At 35.6% G+C, this 20,076-nt stretch overlaps 1 protein-coding gene across 2 annotated transcripts in view; it reads left to right on the top strand.

The window, feature by feature from the left end:
- LOC115218305 (trans-1,2-dihydrobenzene-1,2-diol dehydrogenase-like) overlaps positions 1–20,076 on the top strand; it is a 44,206-nt gene extending 24,130 nt beyond the window's left edge. For both annotated transcript variants that reach the window (XM_036508388.1, XM_029788056.2), the window contains exons 2-7: positions 9,042–9,153; positions 9,892–10,055; positions 11,682–11,934; positions 16,570–16,694; positions 16,959–17,109; positions 19,589–20,076. In XM_036508388.1, the coding sequence (XP_036364281.1) occupies positions 9,042–9,153; positions 9,892–10,055; positions 11,682–11,934; positions 16,570–16,694; positions 16,959–17,109; positions 19,589–19,713 (930 nt within the window). In that variant the 3' untranslated portion in view covers positions 19,714–20,076. The remainder of the gene's footprint in view (positions 1–9,041; positions 9,154–9,891; positions 10,056–11,681; positions 11,935–16,569; positions 16,695–16,958; positions 17,110–19,588) is intronic.

The raw sequence follows: 20,076 nt of genomic DNA, 5'->3' as shown, positions 1-20,076 counted from the left end.
AGTCATATATGGGAGACAAAATTTGTATATATAGGGGGCAAAAAGTATAAAACTACTTCTACGGATAACCTTAAGGAAATTAACTACAAAATCAAGGAAGTTATGAGCAAATTAGACCTCCTGGACAGAACAGAACCTATTAAACCACAAGTACCCAAAATTACTATTAAAGACCATAAGAAAGACTTCCCAGATAGTGTAGGAGTACGATTAATCTGTCCGACTAAATCGGATATCGGCAGACTTAGCAAGACCATCCTGGACAGTGTGATCCCACACATCAACCCCACATCCCACTCCAACTATGGATTAACACCAACGATGTGCTAGAATGGTTTAACACTATCACCAATAGGCCCGACTACTCATTCATCCAATTCGACATAGCTAGCTACTACGCCAGTATATCCCCCATCTTACTTAACAAATCCCTTATTTTTGCCCGCAACCTTTCACTCATAGACAGAGAAAAATTGACATAATTCTATTAGCTAGAAAAACCATAATAGAATTCGACGGTAGACTCTGGACCAGATCCGATACCCCCGACAATTTCGATGTGGCTATGGGCTCGAGCGATTCAGCTCAGGTGACTGACTTGGTCGGGGCCTACCTGCTCAAGAAGCTTTTCTCCGAGGTACCGGATCTTCAGGGTGGTCTATACAGAGACGACGCTCTCTTCATATACCCCACCAACAATAGGAGTGAACTAGAAAGAATTAGGAAAAAGATCAGGCTTTTTTTCAAATCCTTCAATCTTAAACTAGAATTTATGACCAATACTAAAATAGTAAACTTCTTAGATGTTACGTTAGATTTGAATAAGCACCTTCACTACCCGTATAGGAAACCAGAAGAAACTACCAAACATCCATACCTCTTCCAACCATCCACCCTGTATAATTAGCACCACGGTCCAAGCCATCTCAGACAGACTGACAAAACTATCCTCTAATAGAGAAATTTTCAATAATCATGCACAACACTACAACCAGGCTCTCTATAGTGCCGGGTATAACCAGAGAATATCATATGTAGACCACCCGGGAGCGTCCGTCGGCCATAAGACTCCCAATTATAATCGAACTCAGCACTCAACTCACACTAGCGATAATTCTAATTTAAACTCCAAACAACGTATAGGAAATAGGCGAACTAATAGAACAGCACACAATAGTAACCCTCCCGACGAGAGCAATATAGATCCTATTAGGAGAAACAGAAGGGATAATAGTAGATTACGCAAATATATATGGTTCAACATACCTTTCAACTTAGCAGTTAGGGGTAAGTTATGTAAGAGAATATTCTCTATAATTTCCAACAACTTCCCACCCACCCACAAGTATAGAAGTATCTTCTCCAACAAAACTATTAGGATTTCCTACTCTACCCTGCCCAACATGAGCTGCCTCATAGCTAAACATAACTATATTAATATTAGAACAGCTAGATCAAGAGCAAACCATAGCGACCAACAGAACCCCCCTCATCCAGACAGTAGACAATATAACCAGACTGGCAGCCATACTACCCAAACAGTTAGTAATAACACCCGCCAACACAACAGAGGAAATACTACACCTATCAACAACCAGGAGGATACCAACGCCCCCACTCGTATTGCAACACCTCCGCCTGGGATTAGCAACACACGACCGAACAATGCAATGCAATGCAACTGCAGATGTGCATCAGAGTGCCCGCTGCAGGGCGCATGTAGGGCGAAAAACGTAATATACTCATGTGAGGTGAGTACTCAGTTTAACACACTCACCTATATTGGTTGCTCAACCTCCTAGAAATCCAGATACTACAACCACCGGTCCTCGCTGAGACACAGACATAAGGCTAACAGCACCTCCCTCTCTAAAAGAATTTGGGAATTAAAAGACAAATGCATAGGATTCAAACTCAGATGGTCCATCATCGGATCAGCTGCACCTTATTTAAATAATAGAGCAGGATGCCAACTATGCTGTGTAGAACTCCTTAACATCTTGAAATTCAAAGACAAACACAATCTTATTAACAAAAGGTCAGAGTTCAAACCATCCTGTATACATAAACTTATTAATACTTTCAAATACTACAATGCTTAGGTCTTATACCAACTCCCCCATGCAATTTCCTCCCACCCGGTGCAACCTGTCGGCTCCAGCACATCCCGCTTTCCTATATGTGCGTGTATATGTGTATGTGTGTGTGTGTGTGCGTATGTATGTGCACATACGTGTACGTATGTGTACATATACATATATATGTACATGTGCGTGTGTGTGTGTGTGTGTGTGGGTGTGTGTACGTGCATATAGGGTTCCCTGCATTTCCCCCTATATATACAAACTTTGTCTCCCATATATGACTTCTTTTCCCTAAATATTTCTTCTCCTACGCCCATATCCTCCCTATGTAGTCTCTTTAATCCCCTACATCAATACCCTTTCACATTTCTAACTCAGATGTTGAACGCACACCGCCAAACTCCACTTCCCACCCTTCCAATTTTCAGTTCCCCCCGCCCGCCCCTACGTTTAACACACACCTCTAGCTTTCAACCACCTTCATCTCATGTTAAACTTTACAAAATTATATTTTTATCTTATTTTATTTTATTTTTATTTTTACTTTTATTTTTACTTTATCCTACTTCCATTTATTTTTATTTTTATTTTTTTAATTTTATTTTTACTTTTATTCTACTTCCATTTATTCTCATTTTCATTTTCATCCCTTACCTTAACTCTTATAATTTTTATAATTCTTATACTTCATTTCTAACTATTACATTGTATTTCTTATTGTATACTGTATTTTTTATTTCTAATCTTTACCCTTACCCTCATTCTTACCCCTAAATTATCGCTTTACACCTCTATATATGTTTATTTACTTACCTATGGATCCACCTTTTGAATATACGAGCGTCCACGTACGTGTGTATACGCATACATACATATGCGCGCGCATATATGTACATGCATACTTCGATATCTTATAGCTATACCCATGTGCGCGTGTGTCTCTGTGTGTGTATATGAGTGTATATGTGCACGCACATACGGACACACAGCCGTGTGTGCGTGCGCGTATTGACATGAGTACGGGATTCTTTACATACGTTCTTATACACATCTTTTAATATCTTATACCTGGACCTAGAGGCGTGGGCATATACGTGTGTGTATGTAGTGATGGGCGCGCGTATATGCATGTGAGCGTGTACGCGCGTAATGTCCGTGTATATATGCGGATATTCTGTTGTATGTATGTGTGTGTACGCGCGTGCGTGTGGGTGCGTGTGTGTTTATGTACGTGTTTACACGCGAGTGCGTGTGTATGCTTATAGGCTTGGAGGCGTATATGTACGCGTGTATGTGGGTGTATATATCCATGATGATATGTATGTACTAGAAGTCCATTTAATTCAAGGAACCAGATTAAATGCTCATCAGCTCTGATTTACAACGCATTAAGTCCCCAGACGAAACTGTTGATGTACTGACAATTCTACAACTAAATTTTATCAATCTCCTGACCACCATGCTTGGTCCATAACCTCTATACATCCCTTATCTTTACATTCTTTTACACTTTTATCATGTTTTTATCAGGTTTTTTTACTTTTATTTCTATTTCTATTTTTACTTTATATTTCTTTATACCCCCTTTACATCTCCTTACAACCCTTTATCCTCTACATTTTTATATTATTCTATACTTACACTTTTTATACATTTTTTATCCCTCGTCCCGAACTCTCGCCCCTCCATCTTCACCTCTATATATGTATTTATATATTTACATTACCTCAACATCCAATTTTCCTCATTCTACATTGAGAGAAGAAAGAGATGGACGCTTCAACTCTATGCTGCTGCCGCATTATGTCGTACGTGAATGAGAGGATTTGCATCCCCAACCAAGAACTTTTGATGTAACACATGTCCTTGTGGAAGCTGTTGTGCGCGGCTGAAGAAGGCCACAGACATACATTATGCATTGTTATAAATCAGTCTAATAAAGGCCCGAAACATATGTACCGCTGAATCCTTCGCATCATGTTTTTATTTTATTTTGATCAATTTACTCCACCACCTACACCACCAAACGGTATACACAGGTGCTTATAATTATCAAGTACTCACCCCGATTTTCTATATATATATATATATATGCACATAACTTCATCCTCACATAGATGGTATAAGGTTTACACTTGACCAAAGTCTTCCAGGGAATCTTATAGCTGATACGGTGTTCTTTTAATAACCATATATAACTGGAGAATTTAGTCATTTTCCTTTATCCGAGTGTCTGAAGCTTAAAGTATGATTATTGAACCTAGCTTTAAAATTTCCCTCTGTGAGGGCCACATATTTCTTTGACGAAACTGTGTCCTTAGGTGTCAGCTATAAGATTCACTGGAAGATCTTGGCCGAGTGTAAACCTTATACAAACGGCAGTTCTTTCTCTCCCCTTTCTTTTCCTCTCTCTTCCTTTCTCTAATTCTTTTTATCTCCCCTTCTCGTTTCGTTTTTTCTCTCTCATCCTGTCTCTAATTCTTTTTTCTCCTCTTCAACCTTTTCTATATGTCCCTCTCTCTTTCTCACTCTTCCTTCTTTACTCTCTCGTTGCTCACACATGACCATCGGCCTGCTTTCTTTCCTAACTTGAGCTACTTTCTTTCCTTCTGGTCTGCCGCACAGATCAAACGTACTCTTGTCTGTTTCCTCTCCTATCTTGTTCCTCCAGCGTTCGCCTTCTCAGTTCGTTATGGCTTAGCAGCCCTCACTGTTTTGTTTTCACTGTCCTGTTTTTGTTACCAACTTTGACCCTCCGCAAATCACAAATTATATTTTGGTTCGCAGGAGCAACTGTTTTTTCGAAGGCAAATCTTGTCGTAATTGCTCGAAATGTAGAGTAAATAAACAACCGACAGCTGATGAAGGGTCGCTCTTTATGTTACTTGTCTTGTTTTCCATTCGTTTCTTTCGTTGTTCGCATAAAAAAGTTCATATCTCGTATTTCATATTGTTTACGTTTTGTGATGTCCCGTACCCATATATGCATATATATATATATATATATATATATATATATATATATATATATATATATATATATATATATATATATATATATATATGTGTGTGTGTATTAATAAATATAAGGGTAGCAAAAAATTCTAGAAAAAATTCTCCGCTACCAGCGGTCTAGTGAGAAAGAAAAAGTAGTCAAAGACTATATAATATACATTCAACAATATAAGGAATGGCCATATAGGACATTCGACTCACTAGAAAGGTCCTATATGGCCATTCCTTATATTGTTGAATATATATATATGTATATATTAACAATTGAGAATAAAATCTTTAAAAGAAATTATCAGTAGTCAGCGTGAAAAACCTCGTAAGAGAAAAAATCCGTAAATTCTTCCTCTTTGAAAATATTCATTTATATTATATTGAGGGTACTACTATTCGTAGATACCAACACGCTAAGAGGGACCAATGCGGTCAAAACTACTAAAAATAAACAAAATTTTACCGAATGCAAAACTTCAAAACATCATTTTAAAAAAACACATCATTTTAAAATGATGTGTTTTGAAGTTTTGCATTCGGTAAAATTTTGTTTATTTTTAGTAGTTTTGACCGCATTGGTCCCTCTTAGCGTGTTGGTATCTACGAATAGTAGTACCCTCAATATAATATAAATGAATATTTTCAAAGAGGAAGAATTTACGGATTTTTTCTCTTACGAGGTTTTTCACGCTGACTACTGATAATTTCTTTTAAAGATTTTATCCTCAATTGTTAATTTATATTTTTCACCGGAATAGTTCAATACTGAATTTTTATTCCGACTAGGCAATTTGTAACCGAAATGCATTGCGAAAAAGCCCGCCATTTTCATAGATATGTAAGGATAAACATTCGTACAAGCTACGACGAATTCTACGGTTGGCTATCGAGTTTGTAATGTTATGTTTTTTCTTATATTTCTTGAGTTTGTTGCACTGACGAACATGAAATGCATATTCTGCATTAAATGCGAAATCACATGTGATATGTAACTGAATTCTTTTTTAAAATGATGTGTTTTGAAGTTTTGCATTCGGTAAAATTTTGTTTATTTTTAGTAGTTTTGACCGCATGTTGGTATCTACGAATAGTAGTACCCTCAATATAATATATATGTATATATGTATATGTATGTATGTACATATATGTATTTATATATGCATATATATTATTTATATTAGTATATATGTATGTATATATATATATATATACATATAGATAGATGGATAGATAGATAGATAGATAGATAGATAGATAGATAGATAGATAGATAGATAGATAGATAGATAGATAGATGGATATATATATAGATAGATAGATGGATAGATAGATAGATGGATATATATAGATAGATAGATAGATAGATAGATAGATAGATAGATAGATAGATAGATAGATAGATAGATAGATAGATAGATAGATAGATAGATAGATAGATAGATAGATAGATAGATAGATAGATGTATTACAAACGAGCAGGACCAACAAAGATAATTAAGGGAGAAACAAACACTGGAAAAAAATGAAGACAGAAATAGAACTCCTTAAGCTTAGAGCGCTAAGCAATATGAAGATAAATTTTAAAATATAGATGAGGAAATCTATAACGAATTAAAGAAACATTCAGATGGTCAACGCTTGGAGAGTGTTTTTAAACTGTGGAAAACAACTTGTGAAGCCAAAGAAACCAATTCCTTACAACGCTGGGAAAGAAAAGCCAATTTCTTTATAAACTACGAAACACAGTTCATCATAGAAGAAGCATCGGATAACCCCTTCCTTAAGAAAATTAAATCAAAAACCAACGCAGAGATGAGCCCACACTTTTCTAACACAAACCACTGACGATCTATGGAACACAACTCTACCGACCTAACCTCTCCTACACCCAAAAATAACTTTCAAACAACAATAATGAATTCAGCCTACAATTGAAAATCTGGACGTAATCCTCAAAGCACCCTACATACACATCAAAGGATCCATCCAGACCTCCAGACTAACCTAAACTTTCGGAAACCAATACTCACCAATCTACCTCGCATCGTTTCACAATCAATGGAAGAGCTTGCTTCCGAGACTTAACCCTCAACACTGATACTTAAGCATTCAACTAGATACAACCTAACCAGACAACATAACTTCTCCCTCCACCCATATTACAATATTAAAAATAAATTTAACCCAAACCACATCAACCATAGACAATATAACAACCTTCAGTAAAACCATAGTCTAGTCCGCTACACAGTCACTCCACCACAAACATACTACCACAGACACACTTTACACCCATTTTCTCCTCAGCAAAGTCTGTGTTGTGATGATGGCGTCGGATGGAGAACGGTCCTGAGTTGCTGCATGTTGTCTGTCGCTGGAATTGGAACTGGCTGAGTCGCTCTGTGGTCAGAGGTTGGTCCTGAGAAGGACTAGAACCAAAGACGAATAATAGTCTGTCGATCTAGCCTTTTTAAAGGGTTTAGGTGGCTCAAACAAGGCATAAGAAAAACAGTGTCACGGGACCTTATCGGAAGGTTGCGATTGGTTGGTTTACACACTGGCACGAAATAAGTCAAGAGACAAACTGCACCAATGCCAACCAATCGGAGCAGTGGACACAACAGGGTCCAAATAGCGGCCGGTATTGTAATGTTCTCAGAAGAAGCAATAAATTCATAAGATTGATAATCGATACTATATTTGGTGGAAAATTTTTTTTTACTGAAAGCATTGGGATACTTAAAAATAATTTTAAAAAATAATTTGGAAAACAGATTACAAAACTTTATGTTCAGTTGTGCTTAATTATCTGCACATTCAACAGCTAATTAAAATATATTATTCATAAACTTGTATGAGAGATTTGCATAACTACTCACAGAGAATCTGGTATGTACATATGTGTCCCAACAAAAGTATTTAATCATTTCTGTATGCATTATCTGTAATAACACCATTCTGCTTGGCATATTAATGATATGTGTTGTTCTGAATAGCAAAATCAGAAGAGTTTCAGACATAATGTCTCTTATTATTTAGATATATATTGCTGTGTTCTAGTTTAAAATCCTGCCTAAGTCAATTTTGCATTTTATCTTTCCGCTATCGTTAAATTAAGTACAGGTTAAGTACTAGGATCAGTATAATAGACTGTACATTCCCACAAGAAGTTTGGCTTTGTGTCTGTAGTAGAAACTAACTGTATTCAGAAGCAGTGAAAACTCTTTTATCTACATAGGAGAAGCAGCCCAAATTGTACGTAAAGGAAAATGGAGCATTAATGTGCGTAAATCAAAAGTGACATGTATGCTCTAGAATAGCATGAAGAATTGGTAAATAGTGTCAGAACAGAAAATCTGTCGACTTATCCACGCCATCTATATACAATATGTCAAACAACATAAAATAATATATACTTCATTTTCTACTTCATAGATAATAAATATCAATGGAAAATCTTCACTTAAGTAATAATGTAATGGATCATTGAAAATAATATAATTTAACGACATAGATAAGTAGCATAGATAGACAAACTGACAATGGTGATAAGCATATACGTGCATATACATATACATACTTACACAAAATCTCACCCACCTGCAATATATAACGCCATCTAAAACAAACTTACTGGGAAGTCAATAAAAAGATTACAGAGTTGTAATGAAAGATTTTTACGGATCAATCAATATAGAACAGAACTATAACAAGGATGTATGCTTTTATTGGCCGAATGATTTGCCTGAAACACAAGATAATGAAATGGCAGAACTTTTAGTGTTGAACAAAATGCTATGTGGAATTGTGCCAACGTTTTTAACTGTTATTAATAATATTATATCAGTAGATTTATAAACCCTTATTTCTATGCATTAACAACAATCCATTGATTCCTGCACCCCTCAAAAAGCAGTTTCACAATACAATTAATTTACTGTTTTTATCTAGATAACTGCGGTGGTATCCAAATCTTTAGAGAAGGCTAAGAACTTTGCAGAGAAGTTTAAGATACCAAATGTGTATGACAGCTACGAAGAATTTGCTAAAGATCCCAACATAGGTATGAAATAATTTTAATCTAAATCTGATAATAAGTTTTGTATTTTATTTTGTCAACTTTCTAAATGTTTATTTACTTAAATTAGTCCTTCATGTACATATTTCTATGGAGTATCTGCCTTATAAAAATTGCATAGTAAACGTCTTCAATTTATGTAACCTTGTACTCAAAATGTCATTACTTGAGTTTAAATGTACTCATTTTTCTATAAGACTATATCTTTTCCTTTTAAACAAAGATGAAAGTACAGGACTTGCGAATGATTTTATTGAGAAGGAATGTCAACAGACATTAACGACTTAGTTTCAATGATTTTCCTGTGAAACGAGGAAGGTAAACACACGCATTCTCTCTATTCCTCTTTCCCCCTCTTTCTCCCTTTCTCTCTCTCTCTCTATCTCTCTCTCACTCACTAACACACACACGAACACACACATTCATTCACATATACACAGACTGTATACATATCAAGCTTCCACACAGTTTTCATCCACAAATTTCACTCATAAAACTTTTACCAACCCGCCCAAGGTGTTGTGCAGTAAGATAGAACTCACGATTTCGTGATAACAAAGTGACTCTGTTTCTGCAGAGCTCTGCAAGCAAAGGTATGCACATATGCATCCACAGTGCAGACCTAATCAACAAATGAAGCAGCTACCACTGTTTATTAGATTTGAATTAGATAAATAAATCATTTAGCTAAAAGATATTCTTTTTATTCCATCTCTCTCACAGATCTGGTGTACGTTTCAGCAATCAATTTTTACCATCATCCTCTTTCCATTCTCATGCTTAACAATGGCAAACCTGTTCTGTGTGAGCAAACTTGTGCTAATAACACTCAGCAGACAGAAGAAATGATTGAACTCGCAAAGTCAAAGAAATTATTTTTCATGGAGGTATGACTTTTAATATTGAAATAAAGTATTTTGGTCGTCTAATGTTCTTTAACTCTACATCATCACTAATCAAGATGATCCTTGGTCAAAATCTGTCCCGCCGGGAAAAATCTGGCTTTTTTTTTCAGAGATGTTGTTATCAAGATTTCCTCATCAGATGTTATTTCTGTTTCTTAAAAAGATAGGTTATCTATAGGATACTATTCTTTACTGAATATTAGTCCAAGGCGAATTGGTACAATAATTAGCGCAACATGCGAAGTAGCATTTCTTACGTTCTGAATTCAAATTCAGAATTCAGATGAAATTATCTTTCATCCTTTTGGGGTCGATAAAATAAGTACCAGTTGAGTACTGGGGGTCGATGTAATTGACTTGACCCCCTCCACGATATTACTGGCCTTGTGCCAACATGTGAAGCCAATATCTGTCCCAATTCACCTCCTTCCCTTGGAACTCTAAAATGCATTTTTGGGGGGTTGAGAACCCTTTACATAAAGGCTCTTTATTTGGTATGTTGGTATATCGTCATATTGAGTGGCGAAATAAATTCTGATGTTTGGAGCTGAGCTCCACACCAAAGAAGAAAATGAGATGTATGTTCTAACATTTGTTTATAGAGAGAGTTGGACATTGAGTGGAAAGTGATATGAAAGATAACTACACAGAGTGGATGATATTCTTTTCTACAATATGCACAAGGTTTGAAACTTTGGAGTATGGGGCTAGTCGATTACATCGAACCCCAGGGTTTGACTGGTACTTCGTGCTTAATTTATCGATCCCGAAAGATGAAAGGTAAAGTTGACCTCGGCGAAATTTGAACTCAGAACGTAAAGGATGGTTAAAAGCCATTAAATATTTTATCCGGCGTGCTAACGATTCTGCCAACTCGCCGCCTTACGCAGCGGGGCTAAGATTGTCCTTAGTATTTTACAAATATCGGTGCAGAAAGGATAGCAGTAGAGAATAAGAATGAGTATGTAAACAATGAAAACAAAATATATTTAAAGGATCACTGTTCAGACTTAGTAGAGTTGTGATACTCTGAATTGGATCTTAAGTAATAAATAAAGGGACTAATGAAATTACTCTTCGTGCTATGAGCTGAATTAGATTAATATATTTAGTATTTTATTAGAAAAAACATTGATAAGTGAAAGAAAGTTTGTACAGTGGATTTAATAGATACAAAGGTACGGAAGATAATGGTAAAATATTGAAAATCATGACACAGAATAACCTAAAGGAAAGTGACTAAAATATATACTTATAATGTCGTTCTTCTTAACTTTTTATAACTATTTCATTCCCATCTCTTCTCAATTTTATTTCCTGTTTTGATATTATTTCTTTGTTATAAGGCAGCGAGCTGGCAGAATCGGAAGCACGCCGGTCGAAATGCCTCGCAGCATTTCGTCCGACCTTACGTTCTAAGTTCAAATTCTGCCGAGGTCGACTTTGCCTTTCATCGTTCCGGGGCCAATAACATAAGTTCCAGTTGAGTACTGGGATCGATGTAATCGACTTATCTCCTACCCCGAAATTGCTGGCCTTGTACCAAATCTTGAAATCAGTATTATTTATCTTTTTTTTTTCTTTTTGTCACAAATGTTTTTCTTTCAGGGTATGTGGACCAAATTCTTCCCAGTTTACAAAGCCATTAGAGAAATAATTGACTCTGGAACCATAGGAAAAATACGCCACTTAGATGCGACTATGTTTTATAAAATAATGCTTTCAAATGGTGCTGTGCCAGAGGCTTCCTTGCACAGGAGCGGTCTCATAGATATTGGTGTATACTTAATATGGCTTGCAAACTTCATATTTAAACAGAAACCTGAAACAATTACTGCTACTGGCGTGGTTACTGATATCGGTAAGTATATCATTAATAAAGATTTTATGTTGCTTGTTTACCTTCGATAAAGATATTGATAACTTTGTTGGCGTAGTTCTGATCTCTATGATTCTGTCTTCTTACTCAATTATTGACAATCGTGTGTGTGTTCGTGAGTGTGTGTGTGTGTGTGAGAGAGAGAGAGAGAGAAAGAGAGAGTGTGTGTGTGAGAGTGTGTGGTTGCGAGCGTGTTTGGAAGCGGAGAGATTGTAGAAATATAATTAAAGGGAGATTAAGTCAATATTTGCATAGTTTAACAAGTCATTAGCAGATATAAGTAATTTCCAAGAAATTTTTCTCTGTGAAGTTTCCAATGCTGGACTCCAATTATCTTTAAAGGAGCCATTCACTGAAGAATGAATACATTCTAATAATTAAACGAAGCACAACAACAAGTCTTAAAATAGCACAGAAAATATTGGTAGCTTCTGAAAGTTTATACATTTTTAGAGAATGTTAAATAACGGAAGAATTGCATTGCAGTAGAATTATAGTAGCCTTTTAAATCAGCAGATACTATAATAATAATAATAATAATAATAATAACGAACCATGATAAAACGATGGCAAGAAAAGCCCCTTCATGGTAAATACTGCACTAAACTAAACGCAAAAGAAATAGACAAAGAAAAATCCCAGCAATGGTTGAGAAGCTCAGGACTCAAAGCAGAAACATAGGGATTTTTAATTGCAGCACAAGACCAAAGCCTCCCCACCAGAAATTACCAAAAACATGTAATGAAAAGAAATATAACAAGTAACTGCAGAATATGTGGAGATGGACAAGAAACAATAAATCATATTATCTCTAGCTGCCCAGTCCTGGCTAAGAAGGAATATATTCACAGACATGACAGAGTTGGAACCTACATACATTGGAAGCTATGCCAACATTATGGAATAACAACAGAAAAAAGATGGTATAGGCACACATCAGAAAAGGTCACAGAAAACGAGAAAGCAACCATACTCTGGGATATGCCGATACACACAGATAGAGAAATTAAGGCCAACAGACCAGATATAGTTGTCAGAGATCATGAAGAAAAAAATGCTTTCCAATTGATGTATCAATACCGGCAGATGACAACGTGTCTCTAAAAGAAATGGAGAAACTCTCAAAATACAAAGACCTTGAAATAGAGGTAACCAGAATGTGGAATCTGAAAACAGAAACAATTCCTATCATAGTAGGTGCATTAGGCATGATAAAAAAATATCCAGACAAATACATAACAAAAACACCAGGACTTACAAACACATATAACATACAGAAAATTGCACTACTAGGTACTGCACACATCCTACGCAGAACACTTTCCATACAATAACCATCAGAGCATCACAACAAATCACAGCACATACCCAAGGCACACAGAGCTGCGCTCGGTAGTGAAGTGAAAGCACGCTATAAAAATAAAACTACTGAACAATAATAATAATAATAATAATAATAATAATAATAATAATAATAATAATAATGAAATTATTGTATACAGTGCTCAGCTGCACCACAATATGTCAAAAGTGCGTATAAAGCATATGCAGTAATGTACAAATGTCTGGGAAGTGAAGAGTGTATGAGTCAGACACATGCTTGCGTGTGTATGGAGGGAGAAAATCAGGTGCAGTTTTGGCGAATCTCAAGAAGCATGGAAATTTTGAAGGATGGAGTGCTCCGACAACTAACAACTGATGCCGGCAGTTTGTTCCATGCTTCAGCAACTCTTAGCGTGAAAAAATGTTTACACCTTTAAAAAAAAAATTGCAATAACATCAGAAACATTCGTTATACATTCTGACATGACCCGTGAAATAAAGTGGAGAATATATTATCTCTGACCAGACGATAAATTTCCTACAATGGTGTAAATGTATTAGTTTCAACATACAATAACAGATAAAATCCCTTGCCAAACAAATACAATTCTTTCTCAATAAGGAAGTCGTTGAAGAGGCGGTGACGGTTTCCACTAAGAAAAATTACTTTTGGAGTCAACAAAAGGACTATTAGCTCAATTTGCTAAAGATGAGAGCTTCTTCAAATTACACTTTGCTGTCTTAATTAATGAACCTTATTACGCAGTCCTATATATATATATATATATATATAATATATATATATATATATATATATATATATATATATATATATATATGTATGTATATAGCTAGCTAGAAAGAAAAAGCATTTTAAGTACAACGGAATGTCTTTTAAAATAGACTTTATAACTGCTCTTTTGAAACCAACTTTTGAATATTAATTTGTGTAATAAGAACATTATTAAAAATTAAATTTACATCAACTAATGTTTCATTAGTTTGATTAAAAACAGAGATATTGGGGTTTACTGCTTGCTGTTTGGCAACAAATGTGAAAATCTAAATAGTGTCAGATTTGTTTTCTTATCCCAACATTTGTTATTCAGTGATTAACAAGACCACCTCTTTAGAAGTATAATATGGCCACTGATTGTGCGAGTGAGATCATTTCTTAATCCTTTGCAATACAGATTTTCTTTTCAATAGAACAAACCAAGAAATCTCTGTCCTGCTGTCACAAAAGAAAACCCTAAGTAGTTGTGTATTCTTTTCTACTCTAGACACAAGGCCTGAAATTTTGGGGGAGGGGCCAGTCACTTAGATCGACCTTAGGACGCAACTGGTACTTAATTTATCGACCCCGAAAGGACGAAAGGCAAAGCCGACCTCGGCGAAATTTGAACTCAGAACATAAAGACAGACGAAATACCGCTAAGAATTTCGCCCAGCGTGCTAACGTTTCTGCCAGCTCGCTGCCTTTAAGTAGTTGTATATTAACATTAAAAACGGATAGCATCTTACAGTCAATAAAATTAAATAGAGGTCTCTGCTTGTTAAGCACTGCATGCAATTTGAGAAAAACCGAATTGCACATCAAATATGGATGCATACCAAGTGCTAATACACTAGAAAACAATCGTTTGAAAGCCAGCCTGAAATCATCAAAACTGATGGCATGATCGATCAACTCATTATATATGAATCGTAAGGCGAAGCACCATATTGATTGGACACAATATATTTATCGTTGTCATCAATGTTTTTTTTTTACTTTTGATTGTTTCTTTTTTTCAGCAGTTAACTTATCTTTTGTGGATATTTTGTTAGAGCCGACATAACGTGCTTAGTTTTGCCTCTGCATTATGACCCCATTACAACTCCAAGATCACAGCTGTCCTTGTGTGATGTGGTACCATCATGGCGTCAATACGTGATGCTACCATCATGTGGTACCATCATGTATTGATTCCCCAACGCATCATCATCATCAACATCATCATCTTTTCCATCTACTTTTCCATGTTGGAATAGGATGGATGGGTTCTTACACACAGATCCTATTTGTTCTGACTGCTTTCTTAAGTCTGAGACTATCCCCTCTCGCATTTTACATTTCTGGCATGGTTTCTATTGCTGGATGCTCTTCCAAAACCAAATATTTACTGAGTGTTTGGGTGCACGTGTGATTTCTTCGTAGCAGGGGCTCTGGAGAGATTATTTTGCCTCTGAAAGGTTTAAGGGTCCTATTTACTCCATGTTTTTACAGTTCGTTTGTTCACTAACATCAGAGAGAAATCTTACCTCTTCAAGACTAAGGAGTGTCCTTTCTTCCACCTATTGTTTACTTGTTCTTTTTTTCTCACGCTATGTGAAAGGAAGAGACTCATATTAGGAAGGACAGTGAAAGTAAAAGGGATAATAGAAGAGAACCAAAATTAGAGGAGTGAGGTGATAGAGTGACGAAGAATAGAAAAGAGAGAGAGAGAAAGACAGAGAGAGCGGGTCATATACAGCTGCATAATGGTTGTTGATAAAGAGGAGAAATAAGATGTAATTTCTAGTTGACTGAACAATTAATTGTTAAGTTTTTTAGCCAGAGGAAGACTTCGATAAAAATATGTTATATCCTATTATGCATAAGTGACATACTTAAGTTCAGATATGGCTGTGTGGTTCAAAAATTTATTTTGCAACCATCTAGTTCTGGATTCAGTTCCACTACAAAGCATATCACTTAAGACGGGACTCTTCAACTATCGTCTATCGCTTTGATTTGAGCGATATGAGAATTTGCTTATCTGAAACTGTACAGAAACCCATTCCATGTGTGTCTATGTCTGTGTTTATGTTTACTAGTTTAAAAACTGATATTGCTTATACTGTGTAACGAAGCGGTTTGGCATATGTATATATTTCGGTTGAGTGTAAAACTGATTAATATATTCATAACTTATTACAGAAGACAGAGTTTTTATTAGTGATGCCATGTGCAGGCATAAATCAAATTAAAAATGAATACAAAAACATTAAAACCCTACTTCATCTCATGGTACACCAACATACATGCCTTCTGTTTGTAGCTCAAACTTGATTTTGTTAAGCATCCCAATTAGAATAGCAAAGGATTGAGGTGTATACAGGTCTTTTGTATTGATAGACCATGCAAACGAGGGAAAAACACAGCTGACAATATTCATCCTTGTCATGCTCCTAGATGTGGTGATTTGTATGCCATGACTGCATTTTTGTAAAAACGAAATATAAGAAATGATATTGTTTCATTTGGAAAAGGTGTCGACCAATCTGCCAATCTTATTTTGACTTATAAGGATGGAGCCAAAGCTTCTTTGTCCTATGATAGGACTGTGACAAAAAAAAGTGACGCATATATTTATGGAACTCAAGGCAAAATTTACGTAAGTAATCATTTCATCTAAAAATAATTTTAAAATTAAATTTATGGCGAGTTGATTTAGAATTAAAATTAACTGCTATTGTAGTCATTGTTCACATTCAAAAGATAAGGTGTCGTTAATGAAAGACTTATAACTAGTGTACTAAATCTAACATTCAAGTTATTCATCAATTTATTGCGCTAACTCCAACATATTCAGCATTAATAGTCAAGAAATTAAAGCAAACTGCTTTGACGCATTTACTGTATGCTCCTGTTTCAACAGATACATTCACCATTTTGGAGCACTACCAAAATCGAGATAAATGGAGAAGAAAGAGAATTTCCACTCCATAAATCTGATGCTGATTATAATTACCCCAATAGCGCTGGATTAGCTTACGAGGCTGAAGCTGTACGCCAATGTTTCGAGAAGGGCAAGTTTGATGTGTTCCATCACTTTTATTAAAAGTGTACTATCATATAACTGAATAATTGTTGAGGCTCCACCTCCTCCTCCTCCTCCTCCTCCTCCTCCTACTACTACTACTACTACTACTACTACTACTACTACTACTACTGCTGCTGCTACTGCTACTACTACTACTACTACTACTACTGTGAAGTTTCTGACACTACTACAACTAATGCATATATATATATATACACACACAAAATTTAGAGGAATGACCACTAAAGTGGACACCCTGCATGCTAAACATAGACGTCAAATCGCCATTACCACGAAGAATGTGTTCTCAAGAAAAATCTCAGCAAAAAAACAAAATGTAAAAATAAGCAAGACATATGAAAATATGCGAAATATAAAAAAAAGATTACCTATGTACCATTGGTTTCACTTGTTAATATTTACGTACATGAACACGCAAATGTCTGCAAGATCATCAGTACATCTATCCTGATGATCTTGCAGATATTTGCGTGTTAAGGGAGATCTTAAGCGGTAGAGTTCCTCGATTATCCCTAGAAGCCCTCCTATATCAGGAGGACTTACATCACTATCGTCTCTTTTTTTTTAATTTTTACCTTTGTATACTGTGTATATCGTGTTTAATTACTCCTTTTTTCTTTATCATTTCATTGTATATAAATCCCAACAATTTGTCTATCTTTGCATTATTGTTCTCAGCCTTCGCATTGGTGGGAAATAAAAGAATTCACCATCATCATCATCCTCATCATCATCATCATCATCATCATCATCATCATCATCATTATTACTATTATTATTATTAACATTATTATTATTATTACTAATTCTGCCGAGGTCGACTTTGTTTTTCATCGTTTGGGACTCGATAAAATAAGTACCAGTTGAATACTGGGATCAATGTAATCGACTCATCACCCCCACAAAATTGCTGCCCTTGTGGCAAAATTATTACTATTATTATTATTATTATTATTGATGTTGTTGTTACTACTACTACTACTACTACTACTACTATTATCGAGTGAGAGAGCAGTGCGTACCATCAAAGTGACACTGGGGTAAAATTTACGAAGCCCATCATGACTACCCATCTGATAAGCGTACACCAGGCACATGCATCACAACCATATATGCGCGACACGCTGATCTCATATCAAAATAAACATCGAGTGACCTCGCAGGTAGGGCTCAGTAGGAATTTCTTCTGGTTGAGTAGCCCATCCCGCTCAGGAGATCCCTGAATAAGGGTTGTTTGAGGACGCTGAACGAAATACCCACGTTTCCAAAGGTGAATTTTCCAAACCCCAAAGATTTCCTCTCAACACGTGGCTATGATGCTCCCCCTCTACTTCTACTCGTGATCAGAGATGCACATATCGTCAGCCACTAAGGGACATACTCAACTGACAAAGTCAAACAGCTGGTTACGGTCAAACAACTGATAAATCTGTGGTATTGAGCAGAATACTTGCTGTAGCGCATATTTTATACGAAGACAAACGATGTACATGATCACACTTCCAATCAGTTAAGATAAGAAGCCATGGGCGCAACTGCCTGGTACTATATCAGGTCATTTATTATTATGATATTATTATTATTATTATTATTATTATTATTATTATTATTATTATTATTATTATTGCATTAACACATCTTATTGTAGTATTATTAATGGGTATGTAAGGGTAGCAAAGATGGTAACACGTGGAGCAGTAATTAATTTCGGTGATTAATGACCGAGTCTAAAACCTGCCGCTCACATTCCACGTTGCATTCAATCTCACCGTTGATCTACAGGAAATATTTACTATACAGCTGTTCCAACACATCATCTGTGTATGTATGTGTATCTTCTTACAAATTATATTATGCAATAGAAATTGATACAGAGTCAATGAGTAAACTGAAACCCAAGTAACGGACACGGACTTTTTTGCATAGTAATATAAAGAATAGTTGTAAAACGAAACATTCACATACTAGCTAAGCAATATTCGATCTCGTTGCCAAGAAAAACGTGGAAATTAGTGTAACCTGTTTACCATAAGCCCTAAAATTATTGACTAGTAGGCATATTTTAAATCAACGTCCCGAGGATTATTAAGGACAGTTTACGATTGCTGATGACGATTCCAGTAAGAATCGAAACTTACAGCTGTTCCCTCTTTTACTATCCACGAAAAGTTTAGTCAAATGACTTAATTGGAATTGTCTTTTTATTTGCAGAGTTTAAACACCTCCTAGAAAGCATATTTGTTGAGTAATTCCTTGAATAATACCTCTTAATCAATGTTTTTCGATTCAGCATGTGTGGGACCCCCACCGAATATAATTGTGTGTGTTTTGCGCCTTTGCATGTATCAGCACAGAATTTGTACACATAGGCAAGAAAAATGAAAAAAAAAAAAATCCGTTGCAATATTTTTCTAATCTTTTTTCGCTTTCTTTTTTTTTTAAAGGTGAACTTGAATGCCCCGCTCACACCCATTCTGATACGCTGTCGCTCATAACAATTATTGACGAGGCTCGACGACAACTTAAAGAAAATCATCAGAAAAAATTAGGAGGGACAGAAAGCCAATAGAGAGGAATGATTCATAGAAAATCCCACATAGTATAACTAACATTAATAATTCGGATTGTATATCAACGCCTTATGTGCAGTCGATGATCATTTGTTAAAGAAATACAGTTTTTTTCATGCTTTGTTATACCATAAATATGTATTAGAAATCAAGTGTCTTTATACGTAGATAACAAAAAAAAAAGCATCATTATATCAAAAGATAACTGCTTTTAGAAAGCAAAAATGTACGTAGAAACAGCAAGAGGAAGACACAAGGGAACTAGCTTAAAAATAAAAGAAAATTTATATATAAGAAAATTATGGATTATAATGAAAAATCTGAAAGTAACAGAATAAAGGGAAAATTTTGAAAACTACTTG

This window comes from Octopus sinensis, linkage group LG13, assembly GCF_006345805.1.
Source record: "Octopus sinensis linkage group LG13, ASM634580v1, whole genome shotgun sequence".
NCBI classification, from domain to species: Eukaryota; Metazoa; Mollusca; class Cephalopoda; order Octopoda; family Octopodidae; genus Octopus; species Octopus sinensis.
The sequence above is the reverse complement of the archived record's forward strand: the minus strand, read 5'-3'. Positions and strand labels throughout refer to the sequence as shown.